This window comes from Haemaphysalis longicornis, unplaced genomic scaffold, assembly GCF_048455015.1.
Source record: "Haemaphysalis longicornis isolate Haplotype H1 unplaced genomic scaffold, Haemaphysalis longicornis Haplotype H1 scaffold_6, whole genome shotgun sequence".
Classification (NCBI taxonomy): Eukaryota; Metazoa; Arthropoda; class Arachnida; order Ixodida; family Ixodidae; genus Haemaphysalis; species Haemaphysalis longicornis.
This window is the reverse complement of record NW_027526407.1, coordinates 45,896,921-45,910,843: the sequence shown is the minus strand read 5'-3', so window position 1 is coordinate 45,910,843 and position 13,923 is coordinate 45,896,921. Positions and strand designations below refer to the sequence as shown.

The following is a 13,923-nucleotide window of genomic DNA, read 5'->3' as shown; positions in this document are numbered from 1 at the left end:
AGACGATGCAAACCAGGCTCTGCCAATCAGGAGACGAGATTTGGTCACGTGCCTTCTCTCGGTGAATGGGATCGCTAGTTGTGGGGGGTTTTGGCGCCGTTTTGCTATTCGGCCAATGTCTGCACGGGGGCAGTTGTGGCGCGAAAAAAAAAAGAAGAAAAGCCGCTCTTTCAACCGATACCGAGGTTGCTGCGATCAGGCATGCGGTACGACTGCCGCGCAACGCGAAAGTAGGGCCGTTTTTGCATTGGCTTCAGCAAAAATTCAGCTCCCACGCGCGTTATAAATCAATATAATGTTTTAAATACTGGTTCACGAGACACAAAACTTCGCACATAGAGAGAATAATAGTTGCGGAATTCAAAAATCTTATTTTCAAAAAATCGACTTTTTCGCGATTTTTTTCGTCCCAAAGACCAGTGTCCCCCCTTAAAACAAGCTGGCAGACATCATGTTAGATCACACTCACCCCTGGGGCTTCGTCCCGTGATGCGGTGCGCCTTCCCTTTGGAGTCGACCGCCGACAGGAGGGCTTTCCGCGCCGCCTTCCTCGCCCGTTTTCCGTGCATCAGCAGTGCCTCCTCGTCATGCTTTGCCGGCCGCTTCACCGGCGACGCCTTGTGCCGCTCCGCGGAAGACGCGCTGTCCGTCGTCCTCGAAGATGACGAGTCATCCTCGCCACCAGCCTTGAATCCGCCCGCACCGTCCGCCGACCCCCGGCTGTTCTCCGAGTCCGCCGACATGGTGCTCTCTCCGTCGATGGCGTGATACGCGTCACCCTCCCGTCGCGGCGAGCCGGCGAGTGAGGATCCCGGTGAGTCATTCTCGGCACCGCCGCTGTCGTCCGGCGTCGTCGGAGGCGTGTTGTCGAGAACGGGCGCCGACGGATCGGACGTCGAAGGTCCCGCGAGCGCCGCCTCGGCTACGGAGGTGAAGATGTCCATTTTCGTCGGACCCTGCTGCTGCTGTTGATGATGATGGTGTGAGTGCTGGGGCTGGTGGTGCTGGTGGTGGTGATGGTGGTGACTGTGGTGATGTGCGTGGTGTTGGTGAGGCAGCTGCTGCTGCTGCTGTGGCTCTTCGTCATCCCCTTCCCTCGTCGGACTCGCCGGGACCTTTTCCTCGCAGAGCAAGAAGAGCGAGTCCGCCGACTCCGCCTGCGCTTCCGTCGTCTTCATTTCCACCTCCTGACCGCACACTTCGGCGAGCGTCGACAAGTAGTCGTGGTGGAACGGTGGCGAGGGGCGCGTGGCCTTGCGCTTGTCGCGTTTGATCTTCCCCGCAAACGTCCTCTCCACGTCGCCGCCACCGCCTCCCATCTCGTCCGAGTCTTCAGCAGCGACGGCGGCAGCGGCGGCGGCTGCACTGGCCATGGCCGCAGTAAACTTCTTCCGCTTGCCCTTCTTGGGACCTTCGGGGTGTTCCTTGCTCGCCTTTCGCATCTTCCGCTTGGCCTTCTTGAGGGATGCTTCCAAACCGTCCCCGCCATCCGCGCCACTAGGAAGACCCTTGAGCTTCTTCCGCTTCTTCACCATGTGTTGGTCGCCGTCGACCTTGCGGCACTTCTTCATCCGCGGAGCCTTCGTGCCGTCCGCCGACAGCTGACCTTTCACCTTCTTCCGCCCTTTCAACTTCACTTCAGCTCCGAACTTAGACTTTCCCCCCTTGAACTTCTTCCGCTTGATTGTCCGCTTTGTCGAGCACTCGCCCTCAGACGGGCCCACCTCGACTTCGGCTGCCGAGACGACCGTCTCACTGCAAACCGGCGGGAATTCCACCGGCTTGTCAAGGTTCCTCCCACCTTCCTCTTCCACCCGCGAGTTGCTTCCGTCATCGCTTAGCGACAGTGCCACCTTGTAGAAGTCCTGGGTGGACGCAGACTCAGACTCTTCCTTGACAAATTCAATACGGTCTATGGCGCTCGTGACGGGCTCTCGGTCGCCGCCGTCGACGGGGCTGGCCGGTAGGTTGTCCCCTTCATCTTCCTCCTCCTCCTCCTCCCGCTCTTCCTCCTCTTCATCCTTGCAGACGTCGAACTCCGACGCCGGGAGCGAATTTTCCGGCGCGAGCAGCGCGTCCCTCTCTGGACCCTCCTTTGCCACCAGGGACGGGGGTAGAAGAAGCACGTCGCTGATGCTCTCAGCCGGAAGTTCCTCCAGGTTGTCGTCGTTCTCGCCAGGGGGCAACGGCGGACACGCCGCCTCTTCCTCCACCGCCTCCTCGACCCCTTCCTCTTCCTTCTCCTCACTGACCTCCTCCTTCGTTGCCATCTCCGCCTGCTTCAGCCAATCGGCGTTGAACCTGGCCACCTCTGGCTCAGATGCCGGCGGGAAGATCGTTATCACGCGTGTGGCGGCTAGAGCGGGCCGGTTGGCCTCGAGCGACGGGGACGTTTCAGGTTCCTCCGCTTCCTCTTCCTCTTCGTCCTTCTGCTCATCCGCTTCAACCTTGTCCTCTTCCTCTGCTGGAGCCTCATCCTGTTTCATAGACGCAGTTGCTGCTGCTACTACCTCCGCTTCAGCAGGCACCTGTTCATCATCGTCCGGTACATCGGCGTCCGTTTTCTCGTCCTCGAAGATGACCAGGCTGCCTTCTTCGAGCAAGCTGTCGTCGTCATCCATGGCGATGTCGGGAACTTCTTCGACTTCGAGAACTTTCGGGACGTCTTCCTCAATGTGCATTGCAACCTCTGCCTCGTCGCTCTCTTCGTCGACTTCACCTTCTTCGGTTGCGGTCACTTGGGCATCCTCTTTGACCTGTGCTCGCGGAGTTAAAGGCAAAGCCAGGGCCGCTGCCGCCGACCCTTCATCGATGTCAGTGTCCTCATCGTCGCACTCCATCTTCTCCTCAACCTCTTCCTCCGGAGCTTCCTCCTTCACCACAACCTCGTGATCCAAGACGTCCTCAGGCTTTGGCTCAGGGCTTGGAGCCGGAACGTCCTCACTAGAATCCGTAGCCGCGGACATTGTCTTCTCCATGTCGTCCGATGGGTCGGCTTCCGTTTTGATCGAAGCTTCGGTCTTCTCCAAGGCTTCATCCTCTTCCTCCTCCTCCTCTTCCTCTTCGTCTTCGTCCTCCGAATGTTCGTCGTCGTCCGGGCCGGGCGGTGAGTGCGTCCCCGACTTCCGCCGGCCGCGACGACGCGGCTCCAAGCCGGCGACAAGCGGCGAATCAGAAATCGCGGTACGCTCCGACCGCGTGGCCCTTGTCGACATGGCATTGGCCGACGGCTTTCCCGGGGGAGGAGTCACGGACAGGGCTCGGCCGCGATTGGACGAGACGCTGGGTGGACGACCCCGACGCGCCGATTTCTTGCTCGAGGTGGTGGGAGAGTCGGACGATGCACCTGATGTGCTTCCCGTGCTTTGACCCGAGGTCGCTGACTGACTGCCACTGGGTCCTGGTGTTGTCTTTTGGTGCGGCTGAAAAGAAGTAAAGAATACCGAGTAGCCAGGTTATCGTAACGCTAGCTACAAGGATTAAGGGGACGTGCTCCTCCAAACAACTTTTTTTTTAATAATGAAGTTAGGAGGCTGAAATTTTCACAGCTTGTAGAAATTGAGCTCCTCTGGTCATATATGTAATCAGATTTTGAATAGCTGCTCCGGATAAAATGTTATGCAGCATGACTTTCAGAAAAATGGCTTTTTTGTGCACACTTTTTTTTATAGTAAAAATTTTTTCTGAAACTTTTAAAATAGCCTAGGTGGTTCCTTATGAACTGCAGAGTGCACAAATCTACCTGAAAAAGCCTCATCATCATTTTCCTCACCACGAAAAAAAAATGACTGGTAGTGTGCCTTTTTTTGTTGTGTATATTTTTGTTTTATGACCATCAGAAATATCTAAGGATACAAATTGCATAATGAACAAGATTTGTGCACTCTACGTGTTATAATGAACATCTGTGCAAAATTTCATCCTGATACGACAACTTTAAGTGGGAAAATAAGTGTGCACAAACTCAGAAAACGGACAAAAACAACAAGCTGAGAAAAACGCAATTGAAAGTTTATTTCTTTGGCAGATTCAGAAATTCTTGCTCGAACAACATGAAATTTGGTGGGGATACAGTCTGAAATGTCCACATTGAGGTACTAAAACTAGAATGCTCCTGCTGCATAAGTTGCACCCTCACGGTTTTTTCTGGGGTAGTCCTTGGTATGGGACCGTTTCACCAGGCTGCGGCAATGGGGCTAGCCTTAGCAGTCAGCTTGGCACACATCTGCCTGATCCTCCGCTGGTCACTTGCATTGCTTAGTCTGACCAGTTCTTCTGAAGGGAAGATTCCCAGTTCTTGGAGAACTTGCTCAAAGCTAGTGTGGCCCCTGTTGAACCACAACCCTGCGAGGGCAGTGGCAGTCTCCACTACAGTGAACTGCAGGTTGTACAATAGCGTCCTGTGCCAGATGCGCAGTGCTGCTTCCGTCTCCATGGCATGGGATGAGCAGTCATTTTTTTCACACACAAGAGGCATGAAAGGCTTGCCACACTTCCTCCTCTTGCTCATCAAGCTTTTGGTGGCGGCTACAAGTACAAGTAGTTTGACAGCACCTCAAAATCCAGGCAGAGACCAGTGTCAAGAGAAATGGCAGTGCCAACACTGTTGTGGCTCGTGTCTTTGCTTCTGCCAAGTACCATCAAAAATCACACTGAGGTCAGTCTGACCAGCTTGCAACGCAGTTACTTGCCTTGCTTCAGCAAGGTTGTCAGAGACGCCTTTTGTGGCCGCAACATGAACTTTCTTGGCAGTGTTGTAGAACGTCTTTTGATGCTGTGGTTTTGGTAGACCAAGAATGGCACAAATCCTGCACAGCTGATCGTGTCCGATGCCAACCGCGCGTGCAGCGAGTACCGCTTTCACATTGACGGCGAAACTATCACGGGGACTTCCCCTGCAGAGTTCCGGTTTGCGGCCTCCGCGACCGACAGCGGCAGCGCGCTGCTACGAGTAAACAGAAGAAATCACTCCCGCAGCCACTCCCGCAGGGCACTTCTCGTTTTTGCACTTCAGTTCTAGTACCGATGCGAGGCCCTTCCGCTTGTTCGCAACCTCAACTACGACGAGTTCGCACTTCCCGCACGTCGCGCACACGGTGCCACTCAAGGTCAGTCAGAGCGCCGACTTCACAGATAACTGCACCGCTCCCGAGGCTGGCTGTCTCCTCACCTTGGAAGGCTGCCGACTTATTCTCCGATGCGCTTATAAAGCCGATATCTTCGCTGATAAAATCAGCCCCGCCTGGTAGAGCCGCGCTTGCATCGCTTGAAGGCCCGGCGCCGTTAGGCCTCACGGTGCCGGTCGTGCCGGCATTGGCCGTGGTCGTCACAATGCTGCGCCGCTTGCGCTTTCCTTTGCACCGGCATGAAGTACGCTGCTTCCGGCGACAAAAGTCACGCTTCTCCTCACCGTTCACGATTAAAAACACACGATGAGGAAATAGAAAAGATAGCGCGAAGTAGCGAACGGAACGATGCGGGCGATGGCGGCTCACAAGCGGCAAGAGCCAATGGCGGTCCCGCTTTTGCGTCACGTGATTTAAATGCCCAGTGGGAGCTCGCAAAACAAGCGGGAAGAAACATTTTTTTTATTTTTTTTACGCGGAGATACGAAGCTGGCGAGCGGCTCAGTCGAGAGAAGAAGGCTTGATTTACCTCTCTCAAGTGACCGAAATGGCGGCGAGCCACGCTGCCGTGCGGAATAAATTCTCAAACCTGGCCGAAATTTGGCTTGATTGCGCGATTTCTTGGGTCACCGCGAGTCATTCAGACACATTTTTCACTAAGTTCTCGTTCGTATTTCGTTTTCATTTTTTTACCCATGAAAGAAGGATAGTCAAAGATGCTAATGCAAGGGAAAACAAAAAATCGGTATATTTCGAAAAAATCGCGTTTTTTCGACCCGCGTGTCCCCTTAAGAGCCATGTCATAAAAAACTTCTCAGGGACCAAATCACCCGTTAGTGCAGACTTCAACACACATGGGTGTACACTCGAGTGCTGAACAAGCAGAGGAAACGCACACTAAGAGTATTGTGTGAACTAAAGGCCCCTTGCCACGATGCTGGATGTCAGTAATTCTGACAGCATACTCGAGCTCCAGCCTCGAAGATTTATTCGATTCCAGAACACATGCAGTGTGAACAGAGTAGTACATAAAAATGAACTCACCGAAGCATCTGCTTGCTTCTCCTTTTCCTGAAAGTGGGAGTAAGAAAAAAAAAAAAAAAAAAAGAACACATCAAGCATTTCCCCCGTTAAACGCAAAACAGGCAGGAATTTCACAAGGTGGTCAAGGCATTTTTTCAAAACGCACCTTTTGCAGCCGCTTCCGCCTCGAAGTCTTATCCGTGACGTTCTCCACAATGCGGTTCTTACGAACCCATTCGTCATACCTGGAAGAGGCAGGAACCATTGTAACCTCTGCAGCTATTCCTACTCAAATAAATGCACGTGCCAGTCCAATTCGAGTTCGCCACACACAATGCAGCCTAAACAGTGCAGAAGAAGAAGAACAGGAGGAGGAGGAGGAGGAGGAGGAGGAAGAAGAAGAAGAAGAAGAAGAAGAAGAAGAAGAAGAGGAGGAGGAGGAGGAGGAGGAGGAGGAGGAGGAGGAGGAGGAGGAAGAAGTGCGGCTTGGAAGGAACGCGCTCTCACCTCATGTTCCAGCCTGTGTAGTGGACGTAGAACTTCTTTTCGTTGCACTCCTCCTCGATGCGAAGCACCTTGGCCTCGTAGATCTTCAGCTGGCGCCCGCGGCCGTACTTCACCTTCACCCGGTCACCCACGTCGATGCTCACGTCCAGTGAGCACCGCCGGGTGGGCTCCCCGCTGCTCTCAGGACGCGGCTCCGGCTTTGTCTCTGGCTTTGCCTCCGGTTTTGCCTCTGGCTCAGCCGCGGACGGCGTGGCAGCGCCGCTACTGCTTGGCCTGCTGCGAGAAAGACAGCCGAGTTCAGAGTAAGGTCCACCGCATTCGAATTCGCCTTTTTTCGTTGACTTTTATGTTTAAGTTCGGGAACAGCAGTTCGTGCAAGCTGAAGAAATCATGTAAGTTTGTCTTATCAGTCTTCACTGCTAAAACTTATTTTATCTTGTGTTGTCCTTCCTTCGACAGTTAAAGTTACACCTACCCAGCGTTGACAGCCTGACTACATTTTTTGTTTATCAATACAAGTGCCAAAACCACCAGTTAGGGAAACAATCTGCGACTTTTTGCGGGCAATCTTTACCTCTTGGTATTGCACCTTTAAGAGTAGTCACCCGTTAAAACCAAGGGCGTATTCTAATAGGCAAACCACTCCAAGATAATCAATGACAACTGAGAAGAGAGAGAGACGAGACAAACAATAAATAATTCCAGCATCCTGCTGCTTTCATTGAGAAAAAGTGATTAAATCCCTTTCCCCCCTCCACCTTTCACCGTAATCGAATGTGTGTATGCTTCCCGAGAGCCACCCAGTCACGGCCTTTCTAGTCAAAGTATTGTACACTATCGAGTAGCTTTAGGAAAAAAAAAAGGTGCATGCCTGTTATCGTCGTTCTTTTCTTTGTCGGCCGGTTCCTCAGTTCTACTCTTCTTTGGCTGCAACGACAACATCACAAACAATTAGAGAGGACCTCTCCAAACACATTTTCATTCTCTGGCCCCATGAAACGAGGGTTTCAAGGAGTCTGACCACATACAATAAACACCAAAACAAAAGTGGAAGCAATAAAACAAAAAAGCAAGAAACTTCACTGTTGTGCACGTTGTGGAAGAACAGCCCCTCCAAACAAAGAATCAGTCATTCTCCACGATAGATTTGAGAAGACAGATTTGACAACAAATGCCACCCAACAAAATTTCCACAACAGCCATAACTACGTGCGTTATGCACGAAATTTCTATGCACAGCAAAACACTCTCTTGCACAGCGTCCCGAACTTGGAAGAAGCTTTCGTTAACGAAAACGAAGCTGAAATGTTTTCACTCGCTCACAGAAAAGTACGATGTCGAATCAGTCCAGGCCAAATCCGAAGCCAACATTAATACCGTATTTATTCGAATCTAAGCCGATAGTTTTTTTGAAATACCGATATATCAAACTCCAGGGTCGGCTTGGATTAGAGGATTTTGAAATACGCGCCAATTTCCAAGTGAAGTGGCACGCAGCTAGCGCCACCCAGAAAAGAAAGTATTGTAGCCATTACTAGACGAGCCAGTAGCCACTTAAGGGCCATAGGCAGCCATTTTGAATTGTGCGGACAGTGGCCTGCGTGCGGTGTGGCGTTTGGTTTTGACAGCGCAAAAAGAAGCGGTGCCATTATAGTGCCGCTTTTAAAAGAAAAGTTGTTTTAGCTGCGGAGTTGTCGTCGAACGTTCAAGCCGGGCGGGACTTCGGCGTGGATGAAAAAAATGTCCGTCGTTGGAGGACGCAACGGGAGAGGATATTTGCGTGCGCCGCAACGAGGTTGGCAATCACCGGACCACGAGAATGCCGTCACCATGAAATGGAGATGGCATTGGCTGACTTCGTTCAAACGCAGCGAGCAGCTGCCCTTCCAGTAACGACGGAAGTGCTCCAGGCAAAAGCAAGGGAGCTTTTAAGGGAACGAGGCTTATGGCGGGCACACTTCAAAGCCAGTCGGGGCTGGCTACAGAAATTCATGAAGCACTTCGGCTTTAGCCTCCGTCGTCGAACCGCAATCGTCCAGAAGTTGCCCGGTGATTTTGAAGAGAAACTGATTGAGTTCCAGGACCGCATCTTCATGTTCAATAAACGTGTTTTCTTTTTGTGAACGCTGACCTCGCTTTTTTGTTCGGCCTACATTCGAGGTAAGTTTTTTTTTTTTCGCGCCTTCGGACTTTCGGGGGTCGGCTTAGAATCGGGGCCGGCCTAGATTCGAATAAATACGGTACCTCCAAACCATGTATTTTGCGTTAACAAAACCAAAGCTGACACATTTTCACTCGCTCAAAGAAACGTGCGACGTCGAAGTGGTCCAGGTTAAATCTAGAGCCACGATTGGAGTGCTATCCCGTGACCTTCCTGCCGCTGCCATTGCAACCTGATCTGTGTCGCGCTCATCTTTGCAAGTCCCCACAACACTGGAAAGAGCACGATATCACCACTGGCAAATGTGCACCCCACGTAGAAATAACGGGGGACACTGGTCTCCAAGATATTTCTGTTATTTCTTAACCTGTGTGATTGAGATTTACACGTTTAATGTATTTTAACATCCTCAGCAGAAATATGCAGTCAGTTTTCATCTGTGTGGTGCAAAATCAGAGTTATAAAACATTTCGTGGCATTCCATTTCGACAATTTTTTCATTATCTAACTATGAAATGTTCCAATACTCTTTATCCCCTTCTGCTCTAAGAGGACCAGGGAGTGAAACTAATCCACAGACATAATTTTAGCCTCATTTCTGCAAATACAATAAGCTTGTTAAATCCAAGGTCATGAATTACCAATGTTTACGTAAAACGGACAAAAATCTTGTGCTAGGAAAAAGAAACTACGTTTCCGCGGTTTTATTGCACTGTTCAGTTCATAAGCTTTCAAATGCAGCAGAAATGATACAAATCCGACCAGCACATGCCAAGATATTGTACCAGACAGCTGACCTCGTGGGAAAAAAATTGGTTCCGAGAAAACAAGGCACGAAGTTTGGAAACACGCAAAAATGGCCATTGAGGCGACTCCAAAGGGCAACAGCTGTGTAAATACTTTAGGTGCAGCCATAATATTTTGGTGGTACATTCTTTGGTATCTGTAAACTGCAAATTTAAAGGAGCCATGAAGGCAAAATACAAGTTGGGTTTATTAGAAAGACTGCTTAGCCCTGATAACAATGGTACCAATATCATCGCAATCTTCGGACAAGTAACGGAGATATTAAAGAAAACGTGTAAAGCAGTTGCGACCCCCTAGCCAATTTCCCGCATCTTTTCTATGACGTCATGGAACCTTGTTTGTGCGATTGGCGGCCGCCTAACTGACCTGTCGCGACGACACGACTGGACGTCTGAATTGGGGCCTCTAGTTCCATTTGACCGCATCACTTGAATGCTAACGTGCAGTTAACGCACTGAAAATTATGTTTTATTGTTGGCCCGTATGACGTCATTCTTGCTCAAAACACGTCACTGTGGCGCAAAATTTGAAAGTTTTTAAATACTTGCTTTTTTTTCGTTAAAAAACATCTTTTGTGGCTGTAATGGAGCTGAGTGAGATACTGAATCCTAGTTCCTTCAAATTAAACGAACTTGTTTTTCTCTTCATGGCTCCTTTAAATAAAATGAATACAGAAAACTGATTTTTTTGGTAAATCTTCGGTCTTCAAGACCAGGGTTCCCCCTCAAATACCTGTCGCTTAGGGGTGGTCGTCGGAGTGGTGGGCTCGGACTCCTTTGCCGCCTTGGAGGTCCGTGACTTCTCCACGGTGGTCGGCGTCAGCACGACCGTGGCCTCCTTCAGGAATTCGACCTCCGTGGAGTCGCCGCCGCCCTCATTTTTCCGCGAGGAGGATGGCGTGGAGGCCGAGGGCTTCGCCTCCCGCTTCTCCGGACTCTCGTGCTTCTCCCGGCGAGTGTCTTCTCTCGTCCGGACCTGTTCCCAGCGCAACAAACACGTGAGAGAGAGACGGAGAGAGAGAGGGGGAGAGACAGAAATAGAGAGATAGGAAGAGAGGGAGGGAGAAGAAAGAGAGAGAGAGAGGGAGAGACAGAAATAGAGAGATAGGAAGAGAGGGAGAGGGAGGGAGAAGAAAGAGAGAGAGAGAGAGGGAGAGACAGAAATAGAGAGATAGGAAGAGAGGGAGAGAGAAGAAAGAGAGAGAGAGAGAAATAAACCGAGGGAGAAAAAGAGAGATTGGAAGAAAGAGAGAGAGAAATAAAGAGATAGGGAGAAAAGAGAGATAGGAAGAGAGAGAAATAAAGAGGGAGAGAGTGAGAGAAAGAGGGAGGGGAAGAGAGAGAGAAACCGCGAGAGACAGAGAGAGAGAGGGAGGGGAAAGAAAGAGAGGTGGAAGAGATAGAGAAATAGACAAAGAGAGAGGAGAGAAAGAGAGATCGGAAGAAAGAGAGAGGGAGGGACAGAGAGAGAAATAAAGAGAGACCGAGGGAGAAAGGAAGGAAGTGAGAGAGAAATAAAGAGACAGAGAGAGAGAGAGAGAGAGAGAGAAACAGGAAGAAAGAGAGAGAGGGAGGTGCAGAGAGAGAGAGAAGCCCTTGACGGGGAAAGACAACGCTGGTCGGTGTAATCCAAATTAGCGATACACATGGCAGCCGAAAAACCCACTGCAATTCGAACTTCCCGCCTTCGCAGTGCTTGTGTGCTCCCTGCCTGAAACTGCGCCACCGGGAGAGTTCTGTTCTTCTTGTGCTTGCTTTTCCTCCCGCACGTGCCCACGCTGCACTGCCACTTTCTTTCGCTTACTATCATACAAACCAACCCAACGAGCGTACTTCACTAAATGAACGCGGGCGCTGCTGGTTAATTACGTATATTTTGCCTCAAATGTACCTGCAGTCTTCTTTGCACTAAACAACGGGGAGATGTATGACAAGCGCCAGCAGTTCACGAGTTTGGAACACTTATGACTATATAAACCACTTAGCTTTCGAAGCCTCTCAGATATGCCACAGCGACAGGACGCCATGTGGCTCTACTTAGGTCCAGCGAGCGAGCTACGACGACAAGGCGAGCCCCTAAAGTGCTCTGCACTTAAAAACTCTTAAAAAGGAAAGCACACCAACCTTTGTGTCATCTTGGCTGGCTGCGGCTGCAGATGGCTTGGCAGCAGCCGAAGCTGGAGACGCGGTCGATGTGTTGCTGCTGCTGCTGTCCTCATCTTGCTTGGTGGCCCTCGATGTTCGCGATGGTCTCGGCTTCTCCGGAGGCGGCTCTTCTTTGACCGCGACGGGAGGGGTCGGCGTCGATGCCGACTTCTCCTTGGGCTTCTTCTCATCGTCTTTATCCTTGTCTTCGTCCTTCTCCTTGACCTTGTCCTCTTTCTTCTTTTGCTGAGAACGAGAGAAGCGGACAAAGTAAGACACCAAAGCCTCCTTACACGGGCTGCGACGACCGACTGCAATGCCAAGCTCAAAAAATAGAAATTACAACAGAACTGAAGGAAGTTACGGATGCGCTATGGGCATCATTATCATCAGCCTATCTACGCCCACTGTAGGGCAAAGGCCTCTCCCATGGATCTTCACTTATCCCGGTCCTGTGCTAACTGCGACCAATTTATCCCCGCAAACTTCTTGTTCTCATCAGCCCATCTAACTTTCTGCCGGCCCCTGGCATGCTTGCCTTCTCTAGGGATCTACTCGGTTACCCTTAATGGCCAGCGGTTATCTTGCCTTCGCATTACATGCCCTGCCCACGTCCATTTCGTCTTAATTTCTACTGGTATGTCCTTAGCACACGTTTGTTCCCTGCCCACCCTGCTCTCTTCTTGCCCCTGAATGTTACACCTATCACCTTCCGTTCCACTGCTCGCTGAGTCGTCCTCAATTTAAGGTAAACTCTCTTAAGAGGGTGCTACAGGCGTATAGCATAAATCCATTTTTGGAGCATTGTTGGAACGCTTTGATTTGCTCAGGATGCTTTAGATGCTTTACTTGAGTCACCTTCGTTAGGCTTCCATGTTCCTGAGGCCGATGTTGCATGTTCCTTACGCATGAAGTTTTCATGCGGGGAATTGCAGTCTGCGGCAGAGTAAATAAACGGCTCTGGATTAACCCTTCCGATTGTCAATTTCAGTGTCCACTTTCCCCACGTTCAAAATGTTTTTACAGCGAGCAAAGCCATCCGGTGGTTAGCTCAAAAAATGCGCAAATTACAGACGAACCAATGAAGGCTCTGACTTCTGTTAAACAGCCCTGTTACAAATTACACAAAGATTTTATGCGAAACGCCCTGAAACAGATTTTTGTGCCGCTTGTAGCAGATTTTGAAGGGAAACTGGAAAAACTGCAACAAATATTACTGTGGATTTGTAAGGTTAGGTCAGAGAGGTCGTCGTACTGCTTGCTGGAAACGCAAATGCAGAGACGACGCGACATGCCGAATGGAGTGCTGACAGTTACGTCGTCAGGATGCACGGTGAATGCAGAAATAAGCAAGGCCGCTCTGGCGTGGTATAAAAAGATGCGGCTTTCTTTGACGTTGTTGGGTAGCGACCACCACGTGCGTTCTCCGAATGCCTTTTGCATGGTCGGCGCTATTTGTACCCTGCCTGGCTTTTTCTTATTTCTTTTTAACATGTCCCCTCCCTCACCAAAGGTTTTAGCAACACTTAATAAAGCTGCCTGTAGCACACGATAGAGCACCGATAAACGAGTGGAGATTTCTAAACCAGTTGCCACTCACTTCCTGCGGGATGGCGTTCAAACAGTCTGTGGGGCTGCCACTGACACACGCTTAAACGAGTGGCGATTTCTCGACCCTTTTCCTGCGGCATGCCATTCAAACAGTCTATGCCCCGGGGCTACCACTGAGACACGGCTTAAAGAAAGACGGCTGTGACGAATGCATCGGTTCCTCCGTCTTTTTTTCTTACCAACAATCTGATTGGTCGGTTACAGTATCAACGACTGACATCGTTTCATCGTAACCACTGAAACTGTTAATCCGTCTCAACCTTTGTTTCGGCATTCTCAGATGCCTTTTTTGTGCTTGACTTGACTTGTGACTTGACTTGACTCATGCATGACTTGTGATAATCCCGGCTGTTGGCATCTCAAGCAGGGCGCCGACACTTGTGTAAAGTAAATCGAATGCTATGAAACCGAGGGCGTAATGAGCGTCGCATCTTTCAAAACAGAAACGACGCCCCAAACCACCAGGATATAGAAAGCGGCACAGCTGCTTGCGAAGCAAACAGCAGCACAACATGCCTATATAAGTTCGGACTGGTGAGAAGAA

General features: G+C 50.6%; 1 protein-coding gene across 2 annotated transcripts in view; it reads right to left on the bottom strand.

Annotated features, from left to right (window-relative positions):
• The window catches only part of LOC144142565 (uncharacterized), a 55,530-nt gene that overhangs the window by 11,578 nt on the left and 30,029 nt on the right, over positions 1-13,923 (bottom strand). Inside the window, exons 12-18 of one of the 2 annotated variants that reach the window (XM_077674156.1) lie at positions 11,748-12,014; positions 10,357-10,599; positions 7,528-7,583; positions 6,657-6,932; positions 6,316-6,394; positions 6,171-6,197; positions 470-3,422 (exon numbers count right to left, since the gene is read on the bottom strand). In XM_077674156.1, the coding sequence (XP_077530282.1) occupies positions 470-3,422; positions 6,171-6,197; positions 6,316-6,394; positions 6,657-6,932; positions 7,528-7,583; positions 10,357-10,599; positions 11,748-12,014 (3,901 nt within the window). The remainder of the gene's footprint in view (positions 1-469; positions 3,423-6,170; positions 6,198-6,315; positions 6,395-6,656; positions 6,933-7,527; positions 7,584-10,356; positions 10,600-11,747; positions 12,015-13,923) is intronic. The other variant, XM_077674157.1, reaches the window with a different exon arrangement.